General features: G+C 37.1%; 2 protein-coding genes across 2 annotated transcripts in view; one reads left to right on the forward strand and one right to left on the reverse strand.

The window, feature by feature from the left end:
• Window positions 1-4,508, forward strand: part of cdadc1 (cytidine and dCMP deaminase domain containing 1) — an 8,907-nt gene extending 4,399 nt beyond the window's left edge. The window contains exons 7-11 of the mRNA XM_036213521.1: window positions 1,061-1,110; window positions 1,237-1,406; window positions 3,027-3,216; window positions 3,289-3,337; window positions 3,418-4,508. Coding sequence (XP_036069414.1) covers window positions 1,061-1,110; window positions 1,237-1,406; window positions 3,027-3,216; window positions 3,289-3,337; window positions 3,418-3,524 — 566 coding nt within the window. The 3' untranslated portion in view covers window positions 3,525-4,508. The remainder of the gene's footprint in view (window positions 1-1,060; window positions 1,111-1,236; window positions 1,407-3,026; window positions 3,217-3,288; window positions 3,338-3,417) is intronic.
• A 488-nt stretch (window positions 4,509-4,996) lies between these two features.
• Window positions 4,997-13,030, reverse strand: part of cab39l (calcium binding protein 39-like) — an 11,195-nt gene continuing 3,161 nt past the window's right edge. Inside the window, exons 2-9 of the mRNA XM_024294217.2 lie at window positions 11,194-11,325; window positions 10,871-11,035; window positions 10,681-10,799; window positions 10,439-10,607; window positions 10,312-10,371; window positions 8,637-8,702; window positions 8,402-8,545; window positions 4,997-6,364 (exon numbers count right to left, since the gene is read on the reverse strand). Of these exons, the coding sequence (XP_024149985.1) occupies window positions 6,185-6,364; window positions 8,402-8,545; window positions 8,637-8,702; window positions 10,312-10,371; window positions 10,439-10,607; window positions 10,681-10,799; window positions 10,871-11,035; window positions 11,194-11,295 (1,005 nt within the window). The 5' untranslated portion in view covers window positions 11,296-11,325 and the 3' untranslated portion in view covers window positions 4,997-6,184. The remainder of the gene's footprint in view (window positions 6,365-8,401; window positions 8,546-8,636; window positions 8,703-10,311; window positions 10,372-10,438; window positions 10,608-10,680; window positions 10,800-10,870; window positions 11,036-11,193; window positions 11,326-13,030) is intronic.

Here is a 13,030-nt window from a genome sequence, read left to right on the forward strand (position 1 = left end):
CATATATTAAAATAATATATAATATAAAATAACATATAGATAATAATAGGGGATTTAAAAAATATATATGTTTTTGAAGTAAAACTGTTGATATTTATTTTAATATTAATATTTATTAATAGTATGATTATTTATATTTCTAAATATTTGTTTTAATTTATACAAAAATGTATTAAATCTATTTATGATTCTCATTTTTATATTTTTTTTTATATTTTTATAATTTTATGTATTTTTATAATTTTATAATATTTATGTTATTTTCTTTAATTCTTTATATTTTAAACTCAGTAAATTTCTTCCTGTGTTGTAAATAAGTCTAAGGGTCCATTCAATTCAAAAATAGTTCTTTAATTTTTTAATTGATTACCGGCACCTTTTAGTATTACATATTAAATTAATAATTATAGGGGATTTTAAAATATATATATATATATAAAAAATATATTTATTTTTTATGAATATTTATTAATATTATTATTTTTATACAAAAATATATAAAATATATTTAAGCATTCTCATTTTCATAAATATATACATTTTAATATGATGTATTTTTTATTTTCTATTATTTATATTTTTATTTCTGCTTTATATTTTAAACTCTCCTTGTGTTATAATTAAAGGTCCTTTAAATTAAAAAAAAAGTTCTTTTCCCACTGAGGTTAGTCAATCTAATCCTCCTACAATCAGATCACATCGTTTTAATCATATAATACTTATGGTGTTTATTTTATTAGTTTGAATTCGTTTTTTAAAAATGTCACTCAAAGCAGATGAGGTGGAGTTAGCTCCATGATTGGCTATAATTAAAGTCCCGCCCACTTCAACTCATTACAGACACAATAAAAAGGATCTGAAACATAAAATATAGGAAATATAAAAGATATAACATTTTCTGTATATTTCACAATAATCTTTAAAATAATTTAAATTTGTCAGATTTTTAAGTCCAATAACTCTAAATTTAATCCTCCATAACTGTTTATTAATTCACTAACATTTTGCAGCCTTAAAGTTGTAGCTCAGTAGTTCTCACTGAATTCTTTTTCTTCCTCAGAGGACCCTAAAGTGGGCGTGGGGGCCGTTATCTGGGCTAAAGGAAAGCAGGTAAGGCCTGGAGCCAAGTGTTGCTATTGATCCATTCCAGTGTCTGGTGTCTCTAATGGTTTACTGACATGAGAAATCTTGAAAATGAGCGTTTTAAGTTCTGAATGATCGTGTTTGGGGCTCCAGGTGGGCTTCGGTGGAACGGGGCGTCTGTCTCTGGTGGGTTGTGGGTACAACGCTTACCCGGCGGGCTCCAAGTACGCGGAGTACCCCCAAATGGACACCAAACAGGAGGACCGTCAGAGACGCAAGTACAGATACATGATCCACGCGGAACAGAACGCCCTCACCTTCAGGTCAGTTCCTCTCCAGAGCGCTCAGAGCACGCGTCAAGGTCAAGGCCCGGGGGCTGATGTTATCTTACGCTTATTTCTGACTTGTATCATTTTGACTAAATATATTTATATGGAGAGTAAAATATTGACAGTTATTTAAGGTTTAAATTGATTTATTCTGGAATCATTTTCTTGAATTTTTAATTATAATTATGCTAAAAAGTTACAGTTTTAAAGTTTTTAAAAATTGGTATTCTCTTATCTTTTTGGACTATTTACCATTTACTAAGATTGTTTAGGCTACTTCGGAGTTCAGCTAATATTTCAGCTACTTAAAGCTAATTTAGGCTTTTTTTTCATTTGTTAGGCTGTTTTGGATACAAAGCTACATGCTAGCTGTTTTGGCTAATTTTGACATTTTTAAATTTTTTAGGCTGTTTTGGAGTTTAGCTAATATTTCCGCTACATGCTAGCTGTTTTGGCTAACCTAAGTTCTTTTTTTTTAGGCTAATTTGTCATTTAGTTATTATTTTAGCTGGCTATCAGCTTCAGAGTTTTAGTTATCAATTTCAGCAGCACTAGCATCTTCAGCGTACAAATTCAGCTTTTTAAGGCTGTTTTGGAGTTTAGCTAGTATTTCAGCTACATGCTAGCTGTTTTGGCTAGTTTTGCCATATTTAAGTGTTTTAGGCTATTTTGGAGTTTAGCTAGTATTTACATGCTAGCTGTTTGGAGTTTAGCTAATATTTCAGCTACATGCCAGCTGTTTGGGCTAATTAAGTTTTTTTTTCATTTTCTTTGGGTGTTTTGGAGTTTAGCTAATATTTCAGCTACATGCTAGCTGTTTTGGCTAATTAGGTTTTTTTTTCGTTTTCTTTGGCTGTTTTTGGAGTTTAGCTACTATTTCAGCTATATGCTAGCTGTTTTGCTAATTTTGCCACTTTTACGTTTTTTGGGCTGTTCCTGAGTTTAGCTAATATTTCAGCTACATGCTAGCTGTTTTGGCTAATTAGGTTTTTTTTTTTCGTTTTCTTTAGCTATTTTTGGAGTTTAGCTAATATTTCAGCTACAGGCCTGGACAAAAATGATGGTACCTCAATAAAAGATTGAAAACTATTTGACCAGAGTGACATGATTAACTCAGGTGTGTCCTTTAATTGACATCACAGGTGTTTTATTTATTGTTGAGTGATTTCAGTGAGAATTGTGGGTTTGTCCTTCTTTAACTGAGGGGTACCAACACGTTTGTCCACGTCTGTATATGCTAGCTTTTTTGCTAATTTTGCCACTTTTACGTTTTTTGGCTGTTCTGGAGTTTAGCTAATATTTCAGCTACATGCTAGCTCTTTTGGCTTATTTTCAGCTTTTCAGGCTAATTTGGCATTTAGCAAATATTTTAGCTGGCTGTCAGCTTACAGCAGTCACACTAGCATTATCATAGGTAATGCTATATATCTAGTTCATAATTATGTTAAAAAGTTACAGTTTAAAGTTTTAAAAATGTAGTTTTAGTGTGTTCAATGGATGTTTATCCTGAGGTATGTTTTGGATTTTGGCCCCTTGTGCGATTGAGTTTGACACCTCTGGACTAGAGACTCGCTCCGTCTTTTTAAAGACTCCGCCCCCACCCGGTTCCTTTAGGACGCGTGACATCCGAGCAGAGGAGTCCACCATGCTGTTTGTGACCAAGTGTCCGTGTGACGAGTGCATCCCTCTGATCAGAGGCGCCGGGATCACGCACATTTACACCTCCGACCAGGACAGGGACAAAGACAAGGGCGACATCTCCTACCTGAGGTTCAGCAGCCTGAAGGACATCAGCAGGTTCACCGTGAGTTCCTGCAGCTTTTTGGTTTCTCCACCAACCTCTCCAGAGAATGTCATGATCTGCATGTTCTCTCAGTGGCAGAAGAACCCTCCGGATTCTCCAGGAGCTTCTTCTCACCTCGTCAGTAAGTTTTTTTAAACCTTTTACTAATAAAGTTTTGAAGTTCAGATCAAGGTTTTTTTAGATCATCTTTCTGTCTTGCAGACGGATGTGTTGGGAAACGCAGCCAGCAGCCGGAGCCAGAAACAAACGGAAACAAGAAGCTGTGCACCAAGAGGTCCAGCGGCGCCCCCTGGCGCGGCCAACAGTAGGTGGCCTCCACAAATCCAAGAGACCTGAACCCTTAGAATTTTCCTGGGCTCAGATTTGACCCCTTCACCCTCACATCTGTGCCAGATGTTTGCTCTCTAAATGAAGTAGGAAGGGCAGAACGTATTTGAGGCTTTAAAACTTGAATGAGATTTCAAATATTCACAGATCACACTTTACGCTGCAGCCAAGAACTTTATTCTTGCCCCTCGAGGAAAATAATTGTATTTTTTCTGTACAGTTACATTTATTTATGTGGACCATGAACTAAAGTTTTAAGAGATTTTATTGCTTTTTAGTAGGGGATCACGGATAATCCATACGGATCAACAGCCACCATTGCCCTTACCAAAAATAAGTATACTCCAAGTATATGTTTAAAGTAAACTTAAGTATACAAAAGTATATTTCCCAAAGTGTACAAGAAATGACACTGTCATGTTACGAATAAGAATACTTCTTGGGACTAAATTGACACACGTTTAAATTTTAAAAAGTATACTTTTAAGGTAACCTTTCTAGTATAGTATTAGTTTACTGACAATAAACTCAAAATTTACTCTTATGTTCATGAAAGTACAGCTTGAAGTACAGCTAATGTAGCTTTTAAAGTTTTAGTTTATAAGTACCAATTAGTGTATTCAAATAAATGTTTAATATACTGGAATATCCCAAGAATACGTGTACTCTACTTTTACTGCTGTGTAAGAAAATGTTTATGGACAGTGACAAAAATAGATAAATATATTTAGTATATTTCTAAGTAAAATCCAAATACAGTATACTTCACATGGAAGTTTATCTCCAGTAAGTACCTAAAAGGTAAACTAAGAGTATACTATCTTAATATTAGTTTGAAAAAGTACACTTTAAAGCACATGTGTCAAAGTCAAGGCCCGGGGGCCGGATCCGGCCCTCCAGATCATTTTATTTTATTGTTATTAATGACCCGATGTTATCTTACGCTTATTTCTAACTTGAATAATTTTGACAAAATATATTTTTATGGAGAGTAAAATATTGAAAGTTATTTAAGGTTAAATTGATTTATTCTGGAATAATATTCCTGTATTTTATTATTCAGAATTATGTTAAAAAGTTACAGTTTTAACGTTTTAAAAATGTAGTTTTAGAGTATTCTATAAATGTGTATCCTGTTCGTCCCGCGACCTAAGTTGTGTTTTGGATTTTGTCCGACACTCCTGATGTAAACAAACTTGAGTATACTTATTTTTGGTAAGAGGACTTTAATGCACCATTAATCTATTTTCAAGCGTTCTTTTCTCCGTTTTTGTAGATTTGGTCTCAAGACGTGTGAATGTCATCAGAAACGTTTTAACACTTTGTTTGTGTTCAAAGATGTTATAAATCTTCAATGATGTGATATGTGAGCACATATTTATACTTTGAGCCACTTCATGTTTTGAAGCTCTTCAAAAACGATAACTTTAGGCTTTTATGTCATGTTTTTCCTTTTACTGATCCGATCCGAACTGTTAGTGATCCGTTACACCCCGATGTTTGTGGATGTTAGGATGAAAACGGTACAGCAGCTGCATGAATAACGAGCACGCACACAAACCCGTGCATTCCCGTCCTTTGATTGGTAGTGAACGTGGTACAATAGCAAAACCAGCTGGCTGCTTTCAGACCGTAGGAACTAAAGTTGCACATTCGCCTGAAAATATGTGAAATATTTCATTTTGTTGTCATTTTTAACCCCCAAAAAAGTCAAAACAAAGAAGTTGACACAAAATCCCAATCACAGGTTTACATGCTATTTTTTATTTCTTTTTTTCTTTTTTATGTGAACACACATTTAATTTGAACTTCCTGATCAAACAAAAAACCCTGAAAAATAAACTGCATCAACTTGAATGTGTCTTTCATTTTTAGAGAGGAAAAGACTTCTTTTTCTTCATTTTGATGGGATCTATGGGCCTAAAACTCCAATCTACTGAGGTTCACAGCTTAATCCAAACAAATATGTCGTGTGCAGAGCATATTTCCACCAACATCTTCATTAAGCTCCCCTTAGAAAGAGACGAAAACAAAGAACCAACCAAAGGCACGTCTGAATTTCCAACTACTTCCTTCAGATCAGAGGAGAACTCCTGAACGGAAAGAACACAAACTCCTTCTACCGAACTGTACAAGAAACGAGGTTAAAGAATCAAAGCAGGACGTAAACTGATCAGCTTTTTCACGGTTTCCTGTTAGCTTCATCATACAGAAAGTGCTAGTAGAAGAGAACTTAGTGATGGCTGAAGCTCAGCAGCTTCATCTGAATCATTCTTCAAACAAGAGACAAAGTCATTCACGATTTTTAGCTTCATTTTTGGTCACAAGTCATGATCTGGCTAAGAAGTATTGGCTAAGATGGCACGGGTTTATCTCCTCCAGAGGACTCGATCTGGTTTGCAGCGCTGCAGATCCTGAATTGATTTACATCCGCAGGTAGAATAAAGATTTTCTGAACTAAGACAACATGCTGCATTTCATAAAAAAAAAAGATTTTCCAAAAGGTTGCTGATTAAGAACTACTCCTGCGTGAACCGACAAAAAGAAAAACATCTTGGTGATTTTTCTGAATACCCATGGCCGTTAAAGGACGTTAGCTTTTGTCTTCCTACTGATTGAAAAGGTGGTGGCGGACTCCTCTCTAGGAGGCCGGTTTCTTCAGATCCCTGATCTGTTTGATTAGGTAGGTCTTCTCGTCGTTAAACTGGTCATCGTCCGTGCGGTCTTTCTGGAAGTTGCTTAGGAAGTCGATTAGTTTGGTCTGGTTCTTGAGCAGGATGTCGACGATGGGCTGCGTCTTGTTGGGGTTTGCCACGAACACCTGGAGACGGAGAAGTCACAATGTCTGCTCGCTCTAACCAAAGAAATGTTGTGTTTTCTACAGCAAAGACAACAACTGCCTTCCTGTTTGAAGCTGCTTTGAAAAGCATCGAGTCAGCTCAATTTGACCAGATAACCACCAGAGGACTTGAAAGTAAACGAATCCTCAGTCCTGATGTAAAAAGATCCAACATTAGGACAGAACAACACACTGGGCAGGATGAACTTCATTTAAAAAAAATGTTTGGAAAAATCTCCATTATTTCTGATTTATAACTTAGGATCCAGATTCATAGATTTAGGATCCAGATTCATAGATTTAGGATCCAGATTTGACCAGATTTATAGATTTTAAGACGCAGATTTACAGGTTTAAGATCCAGATTTGTAGAATTAAGATCCAGATTTAGGATCCAGATAAAAAGATTTAGAAGCTAGATTCACAGATTTAAGATCCAGATTAGAATCTGGATCTTAAATCTATAGAATTCAGATCCTAAATATGGATCTTAAATCTAAATAATCTAAATTCATAGATTTAAGATGCCTATTTAGAATCTGAATTCATTGATTTAGGATCCAGATTATGATATTTAGGATTTGAATTAATAGATTAGGATCCAGATTTATATATTTAAGATCCAGATTCATAGATTTAGGATCCAGATTTGATCAGATTTATAGATTTTAAGATGCAGATATACAGATTTAGATTCCACATTAAAAAATTTAAGATCCAGATTCATAGATTTAGGATCCACATTTGATCAGATTTATAGATTTTAAGATGCAGATTTAATGATTTAGAATCCAGATTAAAAAATTTAAGATCCAGATTTGTAGAATTAACATCCAGATTTAAAATGTAGAATCCAAATTCATAGATTTAGGATCCAGATTAATTCATTTAAGACCATTATTTGAATCTGGATCCTAAATCTATTAATTTAGATTCTTTAGATTTAAAATCCATATTTAGAATCCAAATTCATAGATTTAGGATCCAGGTTTATAGATTTATGATGCAGATTTAGAATCTAAATTCATAGATTTAGGATCCAAATTTGACCATATTTATAGATTTTAAAAAGCAGATTTACAGATTCAGGATCCAGATAAAATATTTAAGATCCAAATTTTTAGAATTATGATCTAGATTTAAAATGTAGAATCCAAATTCATAGATTTAGGATCCAGGTTTATTGATTTAAGATCCATATTTAAAATCCAATTCATTTAGGATCCAGATTCAAATCTGGATCCTGAATCCATGAAACTGGATCCCAAATCTATGAATTTCGATTCTATAGATTTAAGATACCTATTTAGAATCTGATTTCATAGATTTACGATCCAGACTTTTTAATTTAGGTCCAGAATTATAAATTAAACTCCAAGTTTTTAGATTTTTGGATCTAGATTAGAATCCAAATTTATAGATTTAGGATCCACATTTATAGGTTTTAAAATCAATGTTTATAAATTTTAATCTATCTTTAGAAATAGAGGAGATTTAGGATCTCGATTTATAAATTCTGGATTTAGATTTTTGCATTTGGAATCCAGATTGACCAATTTAGGATTCAGATTCATAGATTTAGGATCCAGACATTTAATTCTAAGTCTAGATTAATCATTTCGAATCCAGATTGGGCTCAGATGAAGGGATGGTGTTAGGATTAATTGGGGATTATCAAACCAGGAATGCCTCTGAGGGAGTTCCCTAACGTTTGAGCCTGTTCCTGCTCTCATTTACCTATTTTATCATTTCCTGGTCATATCCAACCAAGATGGCGGCTTCACCGCAGAGCAAAAGCTCCACTGTAAACTTAGCCCAATTCAAACCAATAGGTCACATGACCTAGTCTCACACTCATTTGTCCTGCCATTTGATCTGGGCTTTGTGATGTCATTTCCTGCCAACCAACCAAATGAATCCAGTGACCCATAATGCATCACCTCTATGTAGTCTGAGCTGTACCACATGGAAACGAGGTATTCTGAGTTTTACCGTCTTGTTTGTGACATGAATCCTCACCTTGAAGACGTGGAAAGCCTCGAACTGGATGTTGGGGCTTTTGTCTCGGAGCAGGTTCATCATCAACTTCAGGTTCTCCGGCTTGCTGATGTAGCGCGTCATCACCGTGAAGTTATGTCGGTCCAACAGCAGCTCACCCAGAAGCTGAGGACGGATTATCAAAGACAAGGTCCGTTAGATTTGAGGGGTTTTCGTGTGGATGCGGTGTCCTTGATCCATAAAGGAGAGAGCAAACCTTCAGAGACTGACGCTTGGTGACGTAGTTCTCGGAGTGCAGCAGCTTCTCGTAGTCTGCAAACACCTGGAGAGAAGTCGGACACACGTTCCAAAGCTGATCTCAAAGAGGAACTTCTTCAGAACTTCTGCACTAAAAGTAGTTTTGTGATGGAATCTGCTGCCCATGGTGCCAGAGTCTGCAACCTGCAGCTCCAGATCCACGTGTCTCTTATCTCTCCATAAGACTACCAAGATCCAACCCCAAACTAAAATAACAAAACCCTGCAGAGTAAGACTGCTGAGGACATTTCTTGCATTTCTAATTTTCTTTGAGTCTGTGGGAACTAGGGCTGCCACGATTAGTCGACTAAAAGACGACTAATCAACTATTAAAATAGTCGACAACTAATTTAATAGTTGATTAGTTGTTACTTTATATCATATAGAGTCAGAGTGTGGTAAAGTTGAAAGTTATAATGGAATTCTGCGAACACTTTGGACTATTTTAGCATTTATTAGGGTTTTTAGGCCATTTTGAGTTTAGCTAATATTTAAGCTACATGCTAGCTATTTTGGCTAATTTAGTATTTTTTTTAGTTTTTTAGGCTATTTTAGAGTTTTGCTAATATGTAGGCTACATGCTAGCTGTTTTGGCTAATTTAGTATTTTTTCAGTTTTTTAGGCTAATTTGGAGTTTAGCTAATATTTCAGCTACATGCTAGCTGTTTTGGCTAATTTAGGCTTTTTTTTAGTTTTTTAGGCTATTTTGGAGTTTAGCTAATATTTAGGGTACATGCTAGCTGTTTTGGCTAATTTAGTATTTTTTCAGTTTTTTTGGCTAATTTGAAGCTAAGCTAATATTTAAGCTACATGCTAGCTGTTTTGGCTAATTTAGGATTTTTTTTCAGTTTTTAGGCTAATTTGGAGTGTAGCTAATATTTAAGCTACATGCTAGCTGTTTTGGCTAATTTAGGCTTTTGTCAGTTTTTTAGGCTAATTTGGAGTTTAGCTAATATTTAAGCTACATGCTAGCTGTTTTGGCTAATTTGGGATATTTTTTTAAGTTTTTGGCTATTTTGGAGTTTAGTTAATATTTCAGCTACATGCTAGCTATTTCTGCTAATTTGGGATTTTTTTTCAGTTTTTAGGCTATTTTAGAGTTTAGCTAATATTTAATCTACATGCTAGCTGTTTTGGCTCATTTAGGATTTTTTCGGTTTTTAGGCTATTTTAGAGTTTAGCTAATATTTAAGCTACATGCTAGCTGTTTTGGCTAACTTAGGCTTTTTTCCGTTTTTTAGACTAATTTGACATTTAGCTAATATTTTAGCTGCTAGATATCAATGTCAGCATCTTCAGCCATCACCAGTAACATCTTCAGCGGTCAAATTCAGCTTACAGCATTCACACTAACATTATCACAGGTAATGCTATATATCTAGTTTTTAGCTAGCTTCAAATTAATGATGGTTAAAATGTGTGCTTTACATCCAGTTTTCCGCATGGTCTGATTAGTCGACTAATCGGAAAAAATAATCCGCGATTAGTCGACTATTAAAATAGTCGCTTGTGGCAGCACTAGTAGAAACAGCTTGACTGCTCTATAGATGCAGGAGTTGAGGTCCAAACCTGCATCTCTGGTTCAAACATCTTACATCATGAACTCTGTTCTCTGGGGAGGACGTCAGACTTACAGCGTCGTAGTTCTGCTCCAGGAATTCAGCCACAAGCACTTTGTGTCTCGTCAGAAGATCCTGCAAAAGAAGACGAGGTTAACGGGAGACGTCGTGGTGAGAAGATCCGCTGTGACCTGGCGGCTACCTTAAAAGTGGCGAAGGCGTCGGAGGCAATGTCGAAGGTTGACATCTCCACATAGTTGAAGAAGCTGTGGAAGTGCTCGGAGTGAAGGACGATCTTGGCTAAGGGCTCGTGGCGGATGCACTCCCTCAGCATGATCCCGCAGTTCAGCGCTATCTGTGGAGTCTCGTACCTGTAAACACACAGAGACCGGCGTCACCCCACGCCATCACAGATCAGCGCGCCCCGAGCGGCGTTCGACTCACCCCTTCAGGAGGATGAAGAGGACCTCTTGGTGGGAGCAGAAGTACTCCACGGTGGGGCTCCTCGTCCCAATCTGCCTCCTCAGGATGTTGTTGAAGATCTGGCACACGTCCTTCTTCCCCTGGAGGCGGGAGGATGGAACATGAAACTGGCCAAACTCACGCTCCAGATCTTTCCTGGGGTTCTGCTCACCTCGAAGTCTATCACTTGAAGGTTTTGAACGAGGGATATGAGCAGGCCGCTGTTGTACAGCTCCTGTGCGAGCTGGGCCACGGTCTCCGTGTGCGGCTCCTTATCGCTGCTCCCGTACAGGATCTCCTTCATGGACACCAAGCACTTTGACACCTCATCAGATGCCTGCAGAACACAGAGCGGGACAAAGACTTGGCTCCATCCGTCTTTCTTTGTGATGTGAGAATCCACGGTGAAGTGTCAGGAGTCGCACTTTCACAAAGACCTGTCGCTTTTGGGCCCCTGAACCCTTCCAGACCCAGAGAGGGAAAAACCCCGCCCACCTTGTCTGTCTTCTTATCGTGTTTGACCAGGATGGCCAGGTTCTCCTTCAAGGTCCGGACGATGTCCGTGGGACTCTTGTGAGATTTGCCGAACAGTGGCATGACGGAGTCGCACACGAGCAGCTGGGGGACCTGGAGGAGACACAAACGGGGCAGAGATCAAACCCGAAGCATCGCAGTAGAGACGGAACCATGAGGTCAGGCGAGGCTTCGCTTTCCATCAAATCGCTGCCTTTCAGAATAAAAGCCAAACATGGGACACACACCTGACCGCTGTTAAGACTTCAAAATGACCTGTTAATCACCAGGCCACACCCACATTTGAGTGCAAGGGCAATCTTAAATGTAAATAAAAAGAGGATACATTAAAAAAAACAAAACAGCTGAATCTGTTTACATCAGGGGTGTCAAACTCAATCACACTGGGGGCCAAAACACAAAACACACCTTAGGTCGAACAGGATAAACATTTATTCAACACTAAAACTACATTTTTAAAACTTTAAACCTGTAACTTTTAACATAATTATGAACTACATATATAGCATTACCTGTGATAATGCTAGTGTGAATGCTGTGGGCTGAATTTGGGCTGAAGATTCTAGTGCTGATAGCTGAAGATTCTAGTGCTGATAGCTGAAGATTCTAGTGCTGATAGCTGAAGATGATAGTGCTGATAGCTGAAACTACCTAAAGAAAACAAATAAACAAAGCCTGCAAACTAAGACTACCAAGGTCCAACCCCAAACTAAAATAACAAAACCCAGCAGAGTAAGACTGCTGAGGACAAAGAGGGGGAAATGAAAAAAAAATAGAAATGTTTTAAAGTGAGGATTAATGAATTAGCATTTATTTAATTTAGACTCCTATTAGGTTTCGTTAGAAGACGAGCCCACGTGGCTCTTTTACTTTGTTAAACTTAGCCGACCCCTGTTCTCGGTAAAAAGGTTTTGGAGCTAAACGTGGTGGAGAGGCAGGAATTTGTCACTGCCCTCTGCCCGTCTCCTCGTCCATCAGCTCAGCAGTCCACAAAAGTCTGCTAAAGATGTGAAGATGACACCTTCCAGACACATTCCTCCGTCACCTCCAGTCACACAAGAACACTTTTACCACATGATGTTCACGGGGTTATTCTACAGCAGTCTTTAAACGACTTCAAAGATGATCTCAGACTGAGATGATCATCTACTCTTCTTGGTTTCCTTCAGCTCCCTTTTCCCTGTATAGTCTGAAACCAAGTGTGACAAACTGTTGTGGAATCAGCAGAATTCAGGTTTAACTGCATCCAAATGCCTTCAGGTTGGATTTTTGCCCTGGAAGCTGCAGAGCTGTTTATGTACGACGCATTCATGCAACACGACATGCATGGATGCACTTCATAGTTCACAGCAATGCATGCTGGATCCCAAAAACTCAAGAAAAGTTTAGAGCACATGTGTCAAAGTCAAGGCCCGGGGGCCGGATCCGGCCCTCCAGATCATTTTATTTTATTGTTATTAATGATCCGATGTTATCTTACGCTTATTTCTAACTTGTATAATTTTGACAAAATATATTTTTATGGAGAGTAAAATGTTAAAAGTTGATTTATTCTGGAATAATATTCCTGAGTTTTATTGTTCATAATTATGTTAAAAAAATTACAGTTTAAAGTTTTAAAAATTGTCATTCTGCTAGATTTTGGGACTATTTTAGCATTTAGATTTTTTTTAGGCTATTTTGGAGTTTAGCTAATATTTCAGCTACATGCTAGCTTTGTTGGCTAATTTAGGCTTTTTTGCAGTTGTTTGGGTTATTTTGAAGTTTAGCCATTTTTTTAGCTACATGCTAACTGTTT

Source organism: Oryzias melastigma, linkage group LG9 (assembly GCF_002922805.2).
Source record: "Oryzias melastigma strain HK-1 linkage group LG9, ASM292280v2, whole genome shotgun sequence".
In the NCBI taxonomy this organism is placed as follows: Eukaryota; Metazoa; Chordata; class Actinopteri; order Beloniformes; family Adrianichthyidae; genus Oryzias; species Oryzias melastigma.